Source organism: Thermobia domestica, chromosome 6 (assembly GCF_964235325.1).
Source record: "Thermobia domestica chromosome 6, izTheDome1.hap1.1, whole genome shotgun sequence".
Taxonomy (NCBI): Eukaryota; Metazoa; Arthropoda; class Insecta; order Zygentoma; family Lepismatidae; genus Thermobia; species Thermobia domestica.
In genome coordinates, this window is record NC_137459.1 from 36245142 (window position 1) to 36260176 (window position 15035).

Below are 15035 nucleotides of genomic sequence, written 5' to 3' on the forward strand. Positions count from 1 at the left end.
AAAACAGTTTGGACTATCGAATCTTTGGCTCTTCCCAAAGTTAAAAACGGGACATTTTCCGTTTCGCCAACATAGAAGAGATCAAAATTAATGCGACGACTGAACTTCGGAAGATACCAAAAGAGGGCTTTCTTCTATGTTTTCAACAATGGCAGGAGCGGTGGAGGAAATGTGTATGTTCCGAAAAGGCCTCCTTTAAAGGTGATTACGTAAATGTGTACTTATATTGTGGTAATAAAGAGCTACAACAGAATTCCACGAATGTTTTGACTATCCCTCGTGTTTGTAACAATACAGTAAACTTACGATTGTCCACGGAATTGGGTGGAACGGCAACCGCGAATAAGAAAATTCCACGGATAATCCGTAACACAGCCGAAAAAGAACACAAATCAACAGGAAAATGCTTCTGAACCATTTTTATTTACTGTATAGGGCGATCGTACATTTGGAATTATGACTGAATAAATAGTAGTTTCCTGTACTTACAAGAATGTTACTTTATTTTTTCACAAGAAAATCGGTTAACGTTTTTGATTTTTTGTTTTAAATTATATCTTTGTGATCGAAGCCATTTTAGCAAGATTTTGTCAAGAAAATAATAAATAAAAGGAAGTAAGACCACGAATAATGAGAGTTTACTGTATTTTATTAAAAAGGCCAAATGGAACAACCTTTTTTTTTATGAATTTTCTATTTAACAACCAACTTTCCTTTCTTGCCGTAGGTTCTCGAAAGGATTCCTAAATGGCTTCTTTCGTGAAACATTACAAGTTCTACAAATCATGAAAAATACAGACTGTTCTTAGGACTGGTGAACTCTTCGCTACCATGATATGCCCTTTTTCCTATGGAGTATTATAGATTGTTTTTATTTATTTATTTTATTTTAAAAAATGAGAGCAAAGAGAAGGGACAAATTATTCTTTCCTTATTTAAATTTAATTAAAAAAAAAAAATCGCAAGAAAGCCGTAAAGAAAGAACTTGGTGTTTGATTTTTTTATTTTTTAAGTTCTTGAAACACTTCCATCTTTGGTAACGATACATTATATTTGGCAAAAATCTAGTTGAATATCTTCGATATCGACATATGCAACCTTTAGTTATACAACCTTTCGTCAAACAAAATGTTAAAAAAACAACCAGGAAAACTAACATTGATATACAAATATTCAGATTATGTCTTGCCCCCACCACTTTTTACGTTCAATTGCCGCCATGTAAACCTGCCTACCCATTCCAAGAAATGTGACCTCTGTAAGTTAGCGAAAGGAAATTTTTAAAAATCATATGTGCAATGAACTAATATAATTTTTGTCTATGAGAAAACCCTCATTCACCCTGGTGAATAACTATACTAGTTAATTTTGCGTAGTCGCTATCAAAAGTGCGTACACCTTCCCTCACTCGTTTTCTTGCTAATGCTTCCGTAAGGATTTAACCGATGTGGGTGCTGTTTTCGGTAAGTTACAGAGAAATATCTTCTCTACGACAAAGTAAACTGTTCCCAATTTGCTAATTCTTTGCGATGTTATTAACAAGAACATGTAGAGAGAGCAGAGGGTGTGTATACAATTCTGCTGTCTACTGCACAGCACATCGTCAGTGGAAGATGCTATATGAAGTTTACCTGTAATTGGTTTCCAAGGTTTGGTAGGTTCGGGAGGCCTTTTGCTAGAGTACCAGGAGCTCGTGGGTCGAGAATGTGGTGGCGGAATGCTTGTGGAACGACTGCTGCTCGTCGATTGAAGGCCAAAGCATGAACCTGGAAATTACAATTAATTGATTAATTATACGAAATTAGTTAATTTATTTCAAAACATAACGCACTTAGTTTCAGGAAAGACTCGAAACATTTGATATGTTGCACTCCATTACTACTACACTCAAATACCATTCTAACAATCCATCATTGACGGATTTTCAATCATCTACAGATACAATTGTTTTGAGTCACATTTGTATCTCTCTGAATTGTCTCTATATCTGCATGCACAAGGAAGGAAATTATTATTGCAGGTGAGAAAGTCTTCATTTGAAACCTTTGATGGAAAATTTATCTGTTTTCAATGAATGTTTTTGGTACCCAACTTACACAGCGCGTAACCTCAGGGATACTTATTTGGGGTGAGACCAAGTTCTAGCCACGTTCAAAACACTTGCAGTCTTCATCTTCTATTATAGTACGTGGATTGGGTTTGAAGAAGAAGAAAGCTTTCCAGTTCTCTAACAGGATTACATATTTTAAATTATTTTGTCTTCAAACAATAACAAAGCATATCAAATAGTATAACGTGGCAGCAAAATAACATCCCAGTAAGCAAGCACGTCTACAGTAGGTCTAAATTTGCCCTGGATAGACTTAACAATAGAAATACTCTCTGTGAATGGATTTGCGAAAGTGTAAATTTCAAGTCATGCTTAGCAGGTGTGTGAATTTAAAGGAATTTTAAGCCTAGCTTTATATTCTGCATTATTTTCGTCGGAAACAAATTAGCAATCGAGCAACTAGTTAAGTCTACAGCCATGTAAAGGCAAACTTGCGCAAGCCTACAGACTTGGCCTTGAAGGTTTGAGTAAGGATATTAAAAGTCTAGAATGCTATTAGGGATTTTGTGAGTCTATTTTAAGACTATGACAATTTTTTTTTTTTAAAAGTGATTCTACGATATCCACATTGATAATGATATTCTGTATCCACATATCAATGAAACAGAAATGAAATGAATAGGATACCAATCATATTCAAAATTCAGTTTTCCGAATAAATGTTCTAAGTGGGAGGAAAGGGAAATCTAATCGTCCTGCATGTTTCCTCCAAACACTTCGAAAGTTATTCTAGTATTTAACTGGTGTAGTGACTGGTTCTATTTGTTTAAAGCTGAAAATATATTTACTCAAAACACTCACTTATTAAATAGTGGACTGATTTTACCAAATAATTACCAGAAGCTACCAGATTAAGGTTTGAAGGATAAATAAGGTTGACAATATCAAAACTCAACAAAATAGAGACCAAGTTTTGATTTCTCAAGTGCCAAAAATAAAATTCCGGGAAGAAATAAAAAGTAGTAAATAAAGAAGTGGACTATACTGCAAGAGAAAAATGGTTTTGCATTAATGTGTGATCGTCTGTAGAAAACTCATAGAAAATAGAAAGCAGCCTATTGTAAACCTTACCTATTTTCGTAAGCTTCATGCCAAGATCAAGAGGTTCTACACCTCGCTGGCAATGTTCTCCAGCTTCTTTGATATAGATTTCACTATTTGTTACAATGGACCCAACAAAGCATTCATAACCACCAACGTCACGTCTTTGGGTGTAAGTGTACATAACTCCATCTTCTTCCCACTGGCCAAGGCATCTGTACTGACGTTCTGAAATAATTCATATTAATATTAGTACGTAGAATTTTCAGCTGTGTTGCAAAAATTTTAGTGGAGAGAACATAAAGATAAATATTAGAAATAAACGTATATCACAAACTAGATTCCAATACTGGTACACTTAAATGATCTGAAAACTAGACACAACTTATTAGAGTTTCTCATTTTTATTGCTAAAATCTTCGGTGAAATATTCCTCAGTACTTAGAATTCATTACTCTTTTTTTTACACGATGCAAGTAAATATTAGGAAGACGAAAGCAATAATTACTGGTAAAAAGAGAATTGTGTCAGCTGTAGAAGTTGTGGGAAAGATAGAACAGGAAGCTAGTTTTAGTCACGTAAGGAGTAGCTAATAGTAACATCTGAAATGTGAACGCAAAATAAAAACTAAGATAAGGGTTTTTTTAAAGAAGGAAAGCTTGTTTTTGAATAGTTACAAAAACGCTCATTAAATCTTTGGTGTGGAACGTTGTACTGTACGAAAGAGCTATTTTTGAAAAAGAAATGAAAAATAAAATGCATAGAATGGGCAAGAATAGAGAAAATTGACTGGATGGAACGGATAACCAATGAGAAAGTATTGAGAATAATGGAAGAGGGCACTACAAGCGGTTATTGCTGCCACAAAAAATACGTAACAATCGAAAACAATCGGGATAAATAATACAGATAAAATTGGTGATTATTGGTGATGAATTTTCAAATCTATTCATTGCGTTTTCTTATGAGGTAAAACAAGAAATATACTAAACACAGATGCTAAGTAAAAAATGCAGGTTTCTGTAGAAACACGAGAATATTCTGTAGTCTTTATATATAAGAAGTACGACTTGTCCTTCTTGCTGGCCTGGCGCACGCCTTTGGTGTACGCAGTCCTGTGTTCGATCTCTGTTGAGAGTACATTGAACGCATTACGGTCATTCGGATTCTATCTTTAACCATAGATTCACGTCTCATATAATCTCGCTGCTAAACTTCAACAAACAAGCATACATTCTTACTTGAATAAAAATTCACGTGACTCCTCAGTTTGCTTCACGACACTGGGTGGACGCCGAAAATTGGGAAGTATCGGCCGGGAATCGAACCCGGGACCACGTAGACGTGAGTCCAACGCTCTAACCACTAGATTACTGTGTCCCTTTTTAATACAGGGTGGCTCAAAAGTAGGTATACAGTCCCGTACTGATCAACTCATTGCTTTTTTTATATTGTTATTCATCAGGTAGACTTAGTTTCTTTATTATTTGTTCTTAATATCCTCTTACTTATATCTTAAGCTCGGAACAGCCGAAGCAAATAAACCTATAAGCTAGAATGTTATACTTGATCAATGCAGGGGTGTATACCTACTTTTGGGCCACCCTGTATATAGTAGGAACTGGAATAGAAACGTCCATCTTCAGCCACTGCAACGACGCTACTGAGAGCACGAGCGAAGTTCCGCTGGCGCATACGCCATGCTAGGATGTTACTCTCTCATATGCGCGCAGTCGCTTCGCGCAACATGCGGTTTCCTAGCTATAGGATGTGTAGGAAAGTTACTTTCTGCATGCACCTCGTATATATACTTAAATTTTCATAGATATTCATATATATATATATATATATATATATATATATATATATATATATATATATATATATATATATATATATGTGTGTGTGTGTGTGTGTGTGTGTGTGTGTGTCAGCTCAAGCTCCATTTAATTTATTTAAGGATGGATGGTTGATTGGTTTCATGATTAACGCCTCTTTCCAGCACCGAGGCTGTATGAGATATGTAACTAAAGTTTAACGTGAAACTCGAACCACGTGGTAGTTCTCCCCACTGGTCTAGTGACCAGCACACGCACCTTCGGTGCACGGGGTCCCGGGTTCTTTTCCCGGTGAGAAAGCTCTGAATAATTTAAATGCATTGCACTGGTTCTGATTTCACCTTAAAACTAGGTCCACGTTTCATAAAACCTTGACGTTGAAAGGGGCGCTAAATTCCAATCAAACCACATAATCTCCCACCGGGAATCGAACTTGGATCTTCCGCGTCGAAGAAACTCATGATAACTACATAGTGATGAGTAATTTCATTCAGTGGTCGAAGTGAGACGGTATGCTGTGGTATGCCATACCGCCTCTGGTTTTTCAGTAATGAGGACATACCGTCTCTGGTTTTTCAGTGATCAAGACACTCATTTAAATCAGTGGTGCCCCCCCCCCCTCAACTCCATGACGCACCCCCCTCAATTGTCTATCCGTAGGTGTTCTTCCACGAAAAAAAATCTTTTCGATTAATTTTTACACCCCCTCAAACATATTTATATAGATTTTTAACCCTCCCAAATATTTCAATGACGCAGTTTGCGTCATAGCCCCCCCTTGTCGGCACCCCTGTTTAAATAGCCGGTATGTTGAGTCAAAATCATAATAAAACATACCACCTCTGCTCTTTTTCCAGTTCGAACACTGATTTCATTGATTTATGGAATCTTTGAATGAAATCTTACGTGAATTTTACAACATGCGGAGGATACAATATTATATAAGTAATTGTTATCAATAATAATACATTGTTTAACTCCACGATAAAGTTTATGTTTATAGGTCAGCAGCAAATATCTAGGATCAATATTAACAGACCAAAATCGTATCTACGAAGAGGTTAAGTGTCGACTGAAAGCAGGGAATTCGTGTTATTAGTCAGTTCAAAGTCTTTTGTCGTCGCAAATTCTGTCGAGGAATTGAAGCTTAAAATATATAAAACGATATTTATGCCTGTTGTTCTGTATAGTTGCGAAACATGGTCGCTTACTTTGAAGGAAGAACGTAGACTGAAAGTATTTGAGAACAATATCCTGAGACGAATATTCGGATCCAAGAGGAATGAGGGTGGGGAATGGCAGAAACTTCATAAAGAGGAACTGCATAATTTATACGGTTTACCAACCATTGTTAGGGTCAAGTCTAGGAGGCTCAGATGTCAATAACACTAATTTTTTGCTTTTAGTCAACATTTAGTTTCTTCGCGAATATGGTTTTCGTTTGTTAATATTGCTTCTAGATATTTGAAAGTACCCACTTTATCAAAAGTATTTGTTTGATATTTTAACGCATCCCTAATTTGCCGTATTACGATCCCGATGAACTTCCATGTATTTAGTTTTCTCTGCATTTACTTTTAAACCCATGTCCCTGCAAACCTTTAAAAGGATCTCTGTATTTCTTTCTATTGTTCTCCTATCATCCCTTATTAAATTTACATCATCAGTATACGCTATAACCTGGTGAATACCATTCAACTCTAGGCCCTGGTTGCTATCTTTGATTTTCCTTATAGCGTACTCCAGAACAAAGTTGAATAATAATGGCGACAACACATCTCCTTGTTTCAGGCCATTCTCAACGCGAAAGCTCGTTGACAAAAATTTTCCTACCCGAGCTTTACTCTGGGATTCATTTTAAACATCTTGATTAATCTAATTAGCTTTTTTCGGTAAGCAAGCATAAATAGGAGTTACTATGAACTATATTTGATATACTTTATTGCAATCAACTAGAAACGTTCACATTTACATTACATGAGTAAAGTGTTTTGTTGATGTTTAAAGCGGAAAAAATCGCTTCGATCTGCAACAGTGATTTAGCAAGACTTAAGAAGATTCCAGAAAACAACTCGTGTGGAACTTGAACTCTGAAATTCAGAACAAAAGTCCTTTTTTAAAATCATTTATTGTCACCACGTGTTAAGTAAAACAGATAAAAATGTTGTTCTTAGAAAGCTATTGAGAGACGACGCCATTGTGCAAAATTATACAGGTACAACTTCTGTTTTAAATAATCTGTTGTAACATTTTGAAGACTTCTGTAGAGAATATGGATGCGAAGAAGTACTTCAAGGCTGTTTATTTATTTGTATTGTCTTTTGGTGACGCATTGAATTAAATTGAGCTTCTACGAAAATCTAAACTTAAAATGAAAATGAAAATATTCCACGAAACGAGAAATCGTTCTGGTTTAACGACCCTACAAACAATGGGCAGACTTCAAGGGACTTGGTAGATTGGTGCATTTTTCCAACCCTCTTATAAGTAAAAATGGAAAAAGCACAACTAATGTTGCTGGTTGAAATAGCAACAGTTGAGCAGCAGCGCGTTGCAAATCGTAGCATCTTTCTTCCATTATTTTTTTAACCTTTTTAATGAAAAAAGCTGACTGCCAATTTCGTGGTTTTTCTGTCTTCTTTGTGAGGTTTGAAAGCATGTGGACAACCTAGCCGCAAGAGGATCTGCCTCGAAGGTTTGTTTTCATAACAAAAAAAAAAAAAAAAAAAAAAAGTAACCGAAAATTTCTATTTAAAAATGGGTGCAAATCATCGATAAGACAAAGTGAATACTGAATACTGCAATACTCTCCTTTGTATTCCAAGATTATAAGCAGCTAAATACCTTATGGCTTTAGTACTACAATATTACATTATCATTTGCATGATGACTAATGGTAAAAAATATAGTATTGCTACGAGCAAATTTACCTATTGAATCGATTAGAATGCCTAAGGTACTCACAACATATGTTCTACGTAGAATATGTTTTCATTCGCATAGAACTCACTTTAGATTCAATTTTGATCTAGCAAATCTGAAACCCAGATATTAAGACAAGTCGAGTTTCGAAGGAAACAGGAAGGCTGACTCGAGTCCAGAATTTTTCTACTTGTGTTACGTCAAACTTGGTTCACAGTACTTGAAGTTCTGACGTCTGTGAAGTTGTCCCGCTCACTTAACGAATTTTTGTTTTTCTTATCTACATCGTTATTTTATCGTTAGTTTACGTTAGTTTTGCTCAAATTATCGTTAGTTTTGAAAAAATAAAAGTTTTATTCAAAAAATAAATGGGCAGGCCAACTTCACGGTTCCCAACCCACAAACGAATTTCAAAATTTTTTCACATCACGTCGTTAGTTTATCGTTATTTTACGTTAGTTTTTCTAAAAGTATCGTTAGTTTCGCAAAAATAATGATTTTTTTCTAGAAATAAAGTTTCTCGCCAACTGTGATTGAATTCTCATAAAATTCCAACTCATTTCGTTAGTTTATCGTTAGTTTACGTTAGTTTTGCTAAAACTATCGTTAGTTTCTCAAAAATAATGATTTTTTTCTAGAAATAAAGTTTCTCGCCAACTGTGATTGAATTCTCATAAAATTCCAACTTATTTCGTTAGTTTATCGTTAGTTTACGTTAGTTTTGCTAAAACTATCGTTAGTTTCGCAAAAATAACGATTTTATTTGAGAAATAAAGGTTCCCGCCAAATGTAAAGTTAGCCCACTCCTAAAGAATCTTCATAAACTTCCACCTAATATTGTTAATATATTTTTAGTTTACGTTAGTTTCGCAATATGTTTACTTTAGTTTCGCCAACCTATCGTTAGTTTGGAAGTTTATGATAATTCTTTATGGGTGGGCTAACTTAACATTTGGCGGGAACCTTTATTTCTCGAATAAAATCGTTATTTTTGCAAAACAAACGTTAATATTAGCAAAACTAACGTAAACTAACGATAAACTAACGATGTAGATAAGAAAAAGAAAAATTCGTTAGGTGGGCGGGACAACTTCACAGACGTGAAGTTCTGAAGTAAAAGTTCTTTTTCCTAAAGTTATTATTGAATACGAGCCTGTATGAAGAACAGAGCAAAAATTCAAGGAATGGTAGAATCATCGTCATCATCATCACCATAGGTATTTTGTCATTATTGACAAGTTATTTGCCGCAACTGAGAAGCTTCCATGGTCCTCCGCTTCCGCTAGAAAATGAACTTTAAAGGTTCATATTATAGGACTGATCGTAGTCAGGTCATGATATCACTGAGGAACTGGTATGTGAACTATACGAATATCCATGTTTACGAACGCTCCAGTACTTGCTCACCAATTTTTAGAAAGGTGTGTGGAGAGTGATCAAGTACTCCCAAACAGTCTCTCTAAAAATGATTGTGCAAGTACCGGAGGTTCTGAAAGATGGATATTTGGATAGCTTACATACTAGTTCCTCAGTGATGTCTTGACTGGACTACGATAGGTCCTATAATGTGGAACTATGGACCTTTTAAAGTTCAGTTTTTCACGTTTACGGTACTCTGTAACTACGAAACTATGCACTTCTGACCACAGGTTCATATAAACGTTTTTTTTTTCTTATTTTGATGAGAGGAATCTATTCCCAAACTATTGAGACAAATTTTTGTAACACCCTGTATATTTTTTAATATTTTTCACTGAGTTTAACACTTTAAGCGCCATTTGTTCATATATATTTTATGCACAGCTGGTCCATTATTGGGAGACATGTGCATACATGTTATACACATAGAAAATAATTGTACCATATTGTTCAGAAGATGAGCGCACTATTCTGCTGGCCTCAGAATAAAACATCTGAGTTTGGGGCTTTCCGTCTTTTACCAGTCACGCAAGGTCGACGTTGTTGATGGGTTCCATAAAGTTCTGCCCCGGAATTCTTCCCCTTTTAGACATTTCTCCCTGACGCTTAGGGATGTGCACGACACGAGATGAGATAGAATTTTCCTGACAAAATTCCAGTCAAGACACAGCTCTTCCAATAGAGAAATATACATTTTTGAGTCGAGACATCACTTTTACAGCACATTTTCGAGACGAGACAGCCTCAAATCTTGACTCGTGCGCAGCGGTCGAAGTGAGACGGTATGCGGTAGTATACCATACCACCTCTGGGTTTTCAGTGGTGAAGGCATACCACCTCTGGTTTTTCAGTGATCAAGACCTACCGTCACTGGAAAGTAGATACCTTTAATAAATCCATTTTTATACATAGTAATTGACGAATAGCTTCGCATGTAAAAACACTATTTCTTATATAGAAATAATATCTAAGTTGACAACACAGACATTTTTGTTATCTTTTTACCAATCTTTTGTTTTTAAAATGATGTGCCTTCAAAGAAGTTCATCTAGTTCGCATTTTGATTGCCATATTGAATTGCTTCTTTCTTATGTATGTTTGTGTCTTCTTGCTTTAATGCATATAAATGCTGTGTTTTGAGCATGGGCGGATTGAAGGACTGTCTGCTGTAGGGAACGGACCTTCCGGGGGTTTGGAATACCCCAGAGTCGAGAGGGGGTTTTGGAGTTTTCTCACAGGAAATAGTTAATATCTTCTTTCTGGTTTTCAGCATTTTCATGTATAATTCTCTGTAATACAACATACGGAGTTTTTTATTTATTTTTTTGGAAAGTTGTTGGCGGGGGATCAAAGTCTCTTCATGTTCCTCCCCCCCTGTTCACTACAGAGAAGCTCTCCAATGGCTTTTAGTCATTATGTGAATAGAAATGCAATCTTTTAGGCAGCATACCCTCACTATATTTCAACATTTAGATAGCCGGTATGTCGAGTCAAAATCGTAATAAAACATACCGCCTCTGCTCTTTTTTTTTTTCCACTTTGGACACTGCTCGTGTGGATCGCTAAACATGTCAACCAGGGACGAGTCTTAAGAGTCTTCATCCCGGAGAAATTAAAATACCGCTAATTTTACATTAATTATGTGATATCTTCAAATAGATAAAAGATAATCGAAATGTGGAACAAGAGCGCCCTAGACAATATCATTTTACATGATAAACCGTTATCACGACTCACTTATCTGCTTTCGATTTCGAGCCATTTTGAAAATCGTCATTTATTTTCGCGTTTCTAGACAGCTGAAAACATAAAGCCACTAGGTGACTTGTGATAACGGTACCTCACGCAAAATAACATTGTCTAGAGCGCTCTTGTTTCGCATTTCAATTATCTTTTATCTATTTGAAGATATCACATAAATACTGTAAAATTAGCGGTATTTTAATTTCGCCGGGATGAAGACTCTTAACGTCAAAACGAAGAGATTAGCGTATGGAAGCTTCTGATGGCAAAGTATTTATGAAGATGAGTATATTACTCTACATAAAACTGTGGACACCATTCAGGGACAGAGATGATATGAAGTGTGATATTAAAAGTATTCATGAACACATCACTTGTGCATGACCTTGATTCAGTTACAGAAAAAAGCAAAGGAAAGAATGTTCGCGTCATGATGAGCCGCATCATAATTGTGACATTTTTAATGGTATGTAAAGGCAAGTTTTTTTTTTGCTTGTTTTTTTATAATAAAAAGAGAGACCCGAGGTCAAAGTAAACATTGCTGTAATGAATTCCTCTCCCTCCCGTTAATTTCCTCGACCAATAATCATTCGACAGGAAACTGTAACTGCAAATTGCGGAAACGGAAAGGGAGGATCAAACAAGAGTCCATGCAAAAACAGCAACACTATTCACACATGTTAAATAATGTCAAGGATTCTATCTGGTGTATATTGTTATACCGTACGCAACCGAACAGAAACTTCACATTTTAGGCACAACGCAATATTGAATGGCTGAATAATCGCTAAAGTGAAGGTAGCGTATCATCAAATGAAATTAGATATTCAAAAAGAAAAAAAATAAAGAAAAAAGAAAAGAAAAGCTTCAATCAACTAACCGAACTCATGATAAATTGTAATAATAAGTTACACTAAACGTTTGGTGCTCTATCTGCCTTTTTGTGAATCTACAAGGCCTGACTATGAAACTACACACAATTTTATTTACTCGCCGTCTTAATTCTACGAGAACTTTAGATAAGAATAGCTTTCGGCTATCTGGGGGCTCTCCCTATGGTCTCGTATCTCTTAAACCCACAATTCTACGGAATTTCAACGGCTTTTCCTACTTCACCTATCTAAAAGATAAAGATTTTTATCCCAATAAAAGGTCCATTTAAATAACATGGGAATTTCTTAATCTCCCCTTTAGACCCCTTAAAACCTAAAAATATTCATTTTTGGCAATTTTCCTGTGAGTTGCTTCCGGAAGGATACAATCATGTTGAATTTCATTATTGTAGCCCTACAGAAAGTTAGTAAACCTTTTGGGGTGTAGAAGATGTCCCTATAAATAACATGGGAAAGATTTTTCAGTTCCCCATAAAACCACTTTAAAGTTGTAAATTTCTTATTTTTGGTGATTTACTTAGGTAACGCTAACGAAAACGTACAAACATACCGAATTTCAAGTTTTTATTCCCATTCCAAGTACCTAAAATGTGAGATAATAAGTAAAAATAAAAAAAGGTCAATTTAAATAACATGGTGAATTTCTTCATCCTCCCTTTAGACTCTTTAAAAATTAAACATATTCACTTTTGGCAATTGTTCTGTCGGTTAGACCCGAAAAGCTACGATCATGCCAAATTTCAACTTTCCACGTCAACCGGAATTATCCCATTATTTTATGTCAATTCATGTAGTTTTATATATGGCTGGACTGAGAAAGATTTGGGCACATTCGATCTCCACATGCCAGTAAGCAACAACATCCCAGACCACTTTTATGTTCTCGTCGCTCATGATTAAGATTCTTTCTCTTATTTATTTCTTTTAACTGTATCTTTGTTGTCGAAAATATGTTTAATGACGAAATAATTTGACCTAGCATACTTAATGGGCTATGAGCAAATTCAACCCATACTCCCAGAAAAAAGAAGTTGTTTGGTAGGTTGTAACACAGATTTTTCAACATTAAAAGCCCTTGTAGTATGGCGAAGTATTTCTAGAGCTTGTAACAAATTGTATTTTGATCCAAGCAACAAAATATCATCGTAGTAAACCAAGAAACGGACCAAATGTCCAATGTGAAAATTAAATTCTTGAAACACCAAGCGTTGCATAATTAGTGGGCTTAATGCTCAGCCCATAGGCAACGTTGCGAAGCGAAAAAGTTTGTTGGCACATTTAACACCAAAGAATTGACGAGTATATAAATAAAGGCTAACGTGTTAAAATCCTTGACTTCAGTCAACTTTAAGCGTCCAATCGTCTGCTTAAACTCCAATCGGAAAACGGCCATTAGGAAGACCTATACGTAGATGGTAGGAGAATATTAGGATGGATCTCGCAGAAATAAGAATACAAAGTAGAAATTAAATCCAGTTGGCTAAGGATAGAAGTCAATGGAGAGCTTTTGTATACTCGGCATTGAACCTCCGGGTCCCATTAGGCCATTTAGTTAGTAGGTTAGAATGATTAATCACCAAACTAGGCTCAAATTAGCTCCTACGGTGGAGCCTAGGGCAGCGTGAAGCTTAGTGATGACATATTTAGCTCCCTAAAATAAATCAATATATTTTACTATAAATTTCCCTCGTGTGCATTTCCGTATTACAGATCATAACCGACAAAGTAACTCTATTGACTATGGAACCCGGAGGTTCAATACTCATTCATAAAAGCTTTGCATCAACTTCTATCTCCAGCCAATTGGATCCAGTATCTACTTTGTATTCCTATTTCTGCGAGATCCACCTTAATATTGTCCTCCCATCTGCGTCTAGGTCTTCCTAATGGTCGTTTTCCCATTGGTCTTCTGGTTAAAATTGTGAAAGCGTTCCTATTTTATTTCATTCTGGCTACAAGACCTGCCCACCTGAGCCTCCTAAATTTGATGACCCTAACAATGTTCGGTAAACGGTATAAATTATGTAGTTCCTCGTAATGAAGTTTCCGCCATTCCCCATTCCCGTTCCTCTTGGGTCCAAATATTTCTCTCAGAATCTTATTCTCAAATATTTTCAGTCTACATTCTTTCCTCAGTGTAAGCGACCACGTTTCGTAACCATACAGAATAAACAGATCATAATATGCTCTTTCATTTTGGAGTGATCTTGTTGTACAAACGCATGTGCAAGGATGCTTTATGTAGCCGTGACTAACTGCTGGATAAATGCTCGACAAAATTTGGTATTTGTAACTTAAAACACAAGAACTATATTTGAAGGGGCGGTGGATGGAGTGGCGTATCCAGAAATATAGCCTAAGGCGCCAGAGCGTGTTCGTTCGGCCCTGTACGAAAGCTCGGAATTTTGAACATCTATATCGGATTTGGAAACAGGACCATAAATTAAACTAAGCTTATAACTTAAACTATACAACTGTACTGGATGGTTATTGTTTAAAAAGAAACAAAGAAAGAAGCACAAAGATGGAAAGAACCTACGACTTCTCATTTGTATTATGTATTTTCTGGTGGAATCATGCTTGCTAATTAAGATTCTTTAGAAGCAAAATGTAGCTACTAATATCGAGGCAAAGAAGCACTGAAAATGTTATTTGACGGTTCAAGTTCGTTTCTGTGAATACAACAAATTGTTTTCACTTCTTGATGAAAAAAAACAAAAAAAAACGCGCTTTGATGCTGTTGAAGAAAATTACATTTAATAATCATTAACCATTAGGAAGGTGTCAGGTGTCACACATATTGCAAGAGACCAAACTACAGGAACTAAGCTCCATCGCGCTACACACTGTAATATAACGCTTCAGTTCCAACTCCCATGTGTGAGGGTGGGCAAAAATTTCCTGCAGCGGCCATCTGTCTCCTCTCAAAGTACTACGGAAGGGTTATCCTGGGGGGAGGGATTATTACAATGACAACAATAAACCTCAATAATCACATGTGCAAATCATTCTACGTCAGATGAATATATTCTGTCCTGCTCACTGGAAGATTTGTTGAAGTTACTAAGG

At 35.9% G+C, this 15035-nt stretch overlaps 1 protein-coding gene across 1 annotated transcript in view; it reads right to left on the minus strand.

Moving 5' to 3' along the window:
* The window catches only part of LOC145687938 (uncharacterized), a 264861-nt gene that overhangs the window by 2987 nt on the left and 246839 nt on the right, over nt 1–15035 (minus strand). The window contains exons 12-13 of the mRNA XM_081761511.1: nt 3182–3379; nt 1632–1766 (exon numbers count right to left, since the gene is read on the minus strand). Of these exons, the coding sequence (XP_081617637.1) occupies nt 1632–1766; nt 3182–3379 (333 nt within the window). The remainder of the gene's footprint in view (nt 1–1631; nt 1767–3181; nt 3380–15035) is intronic.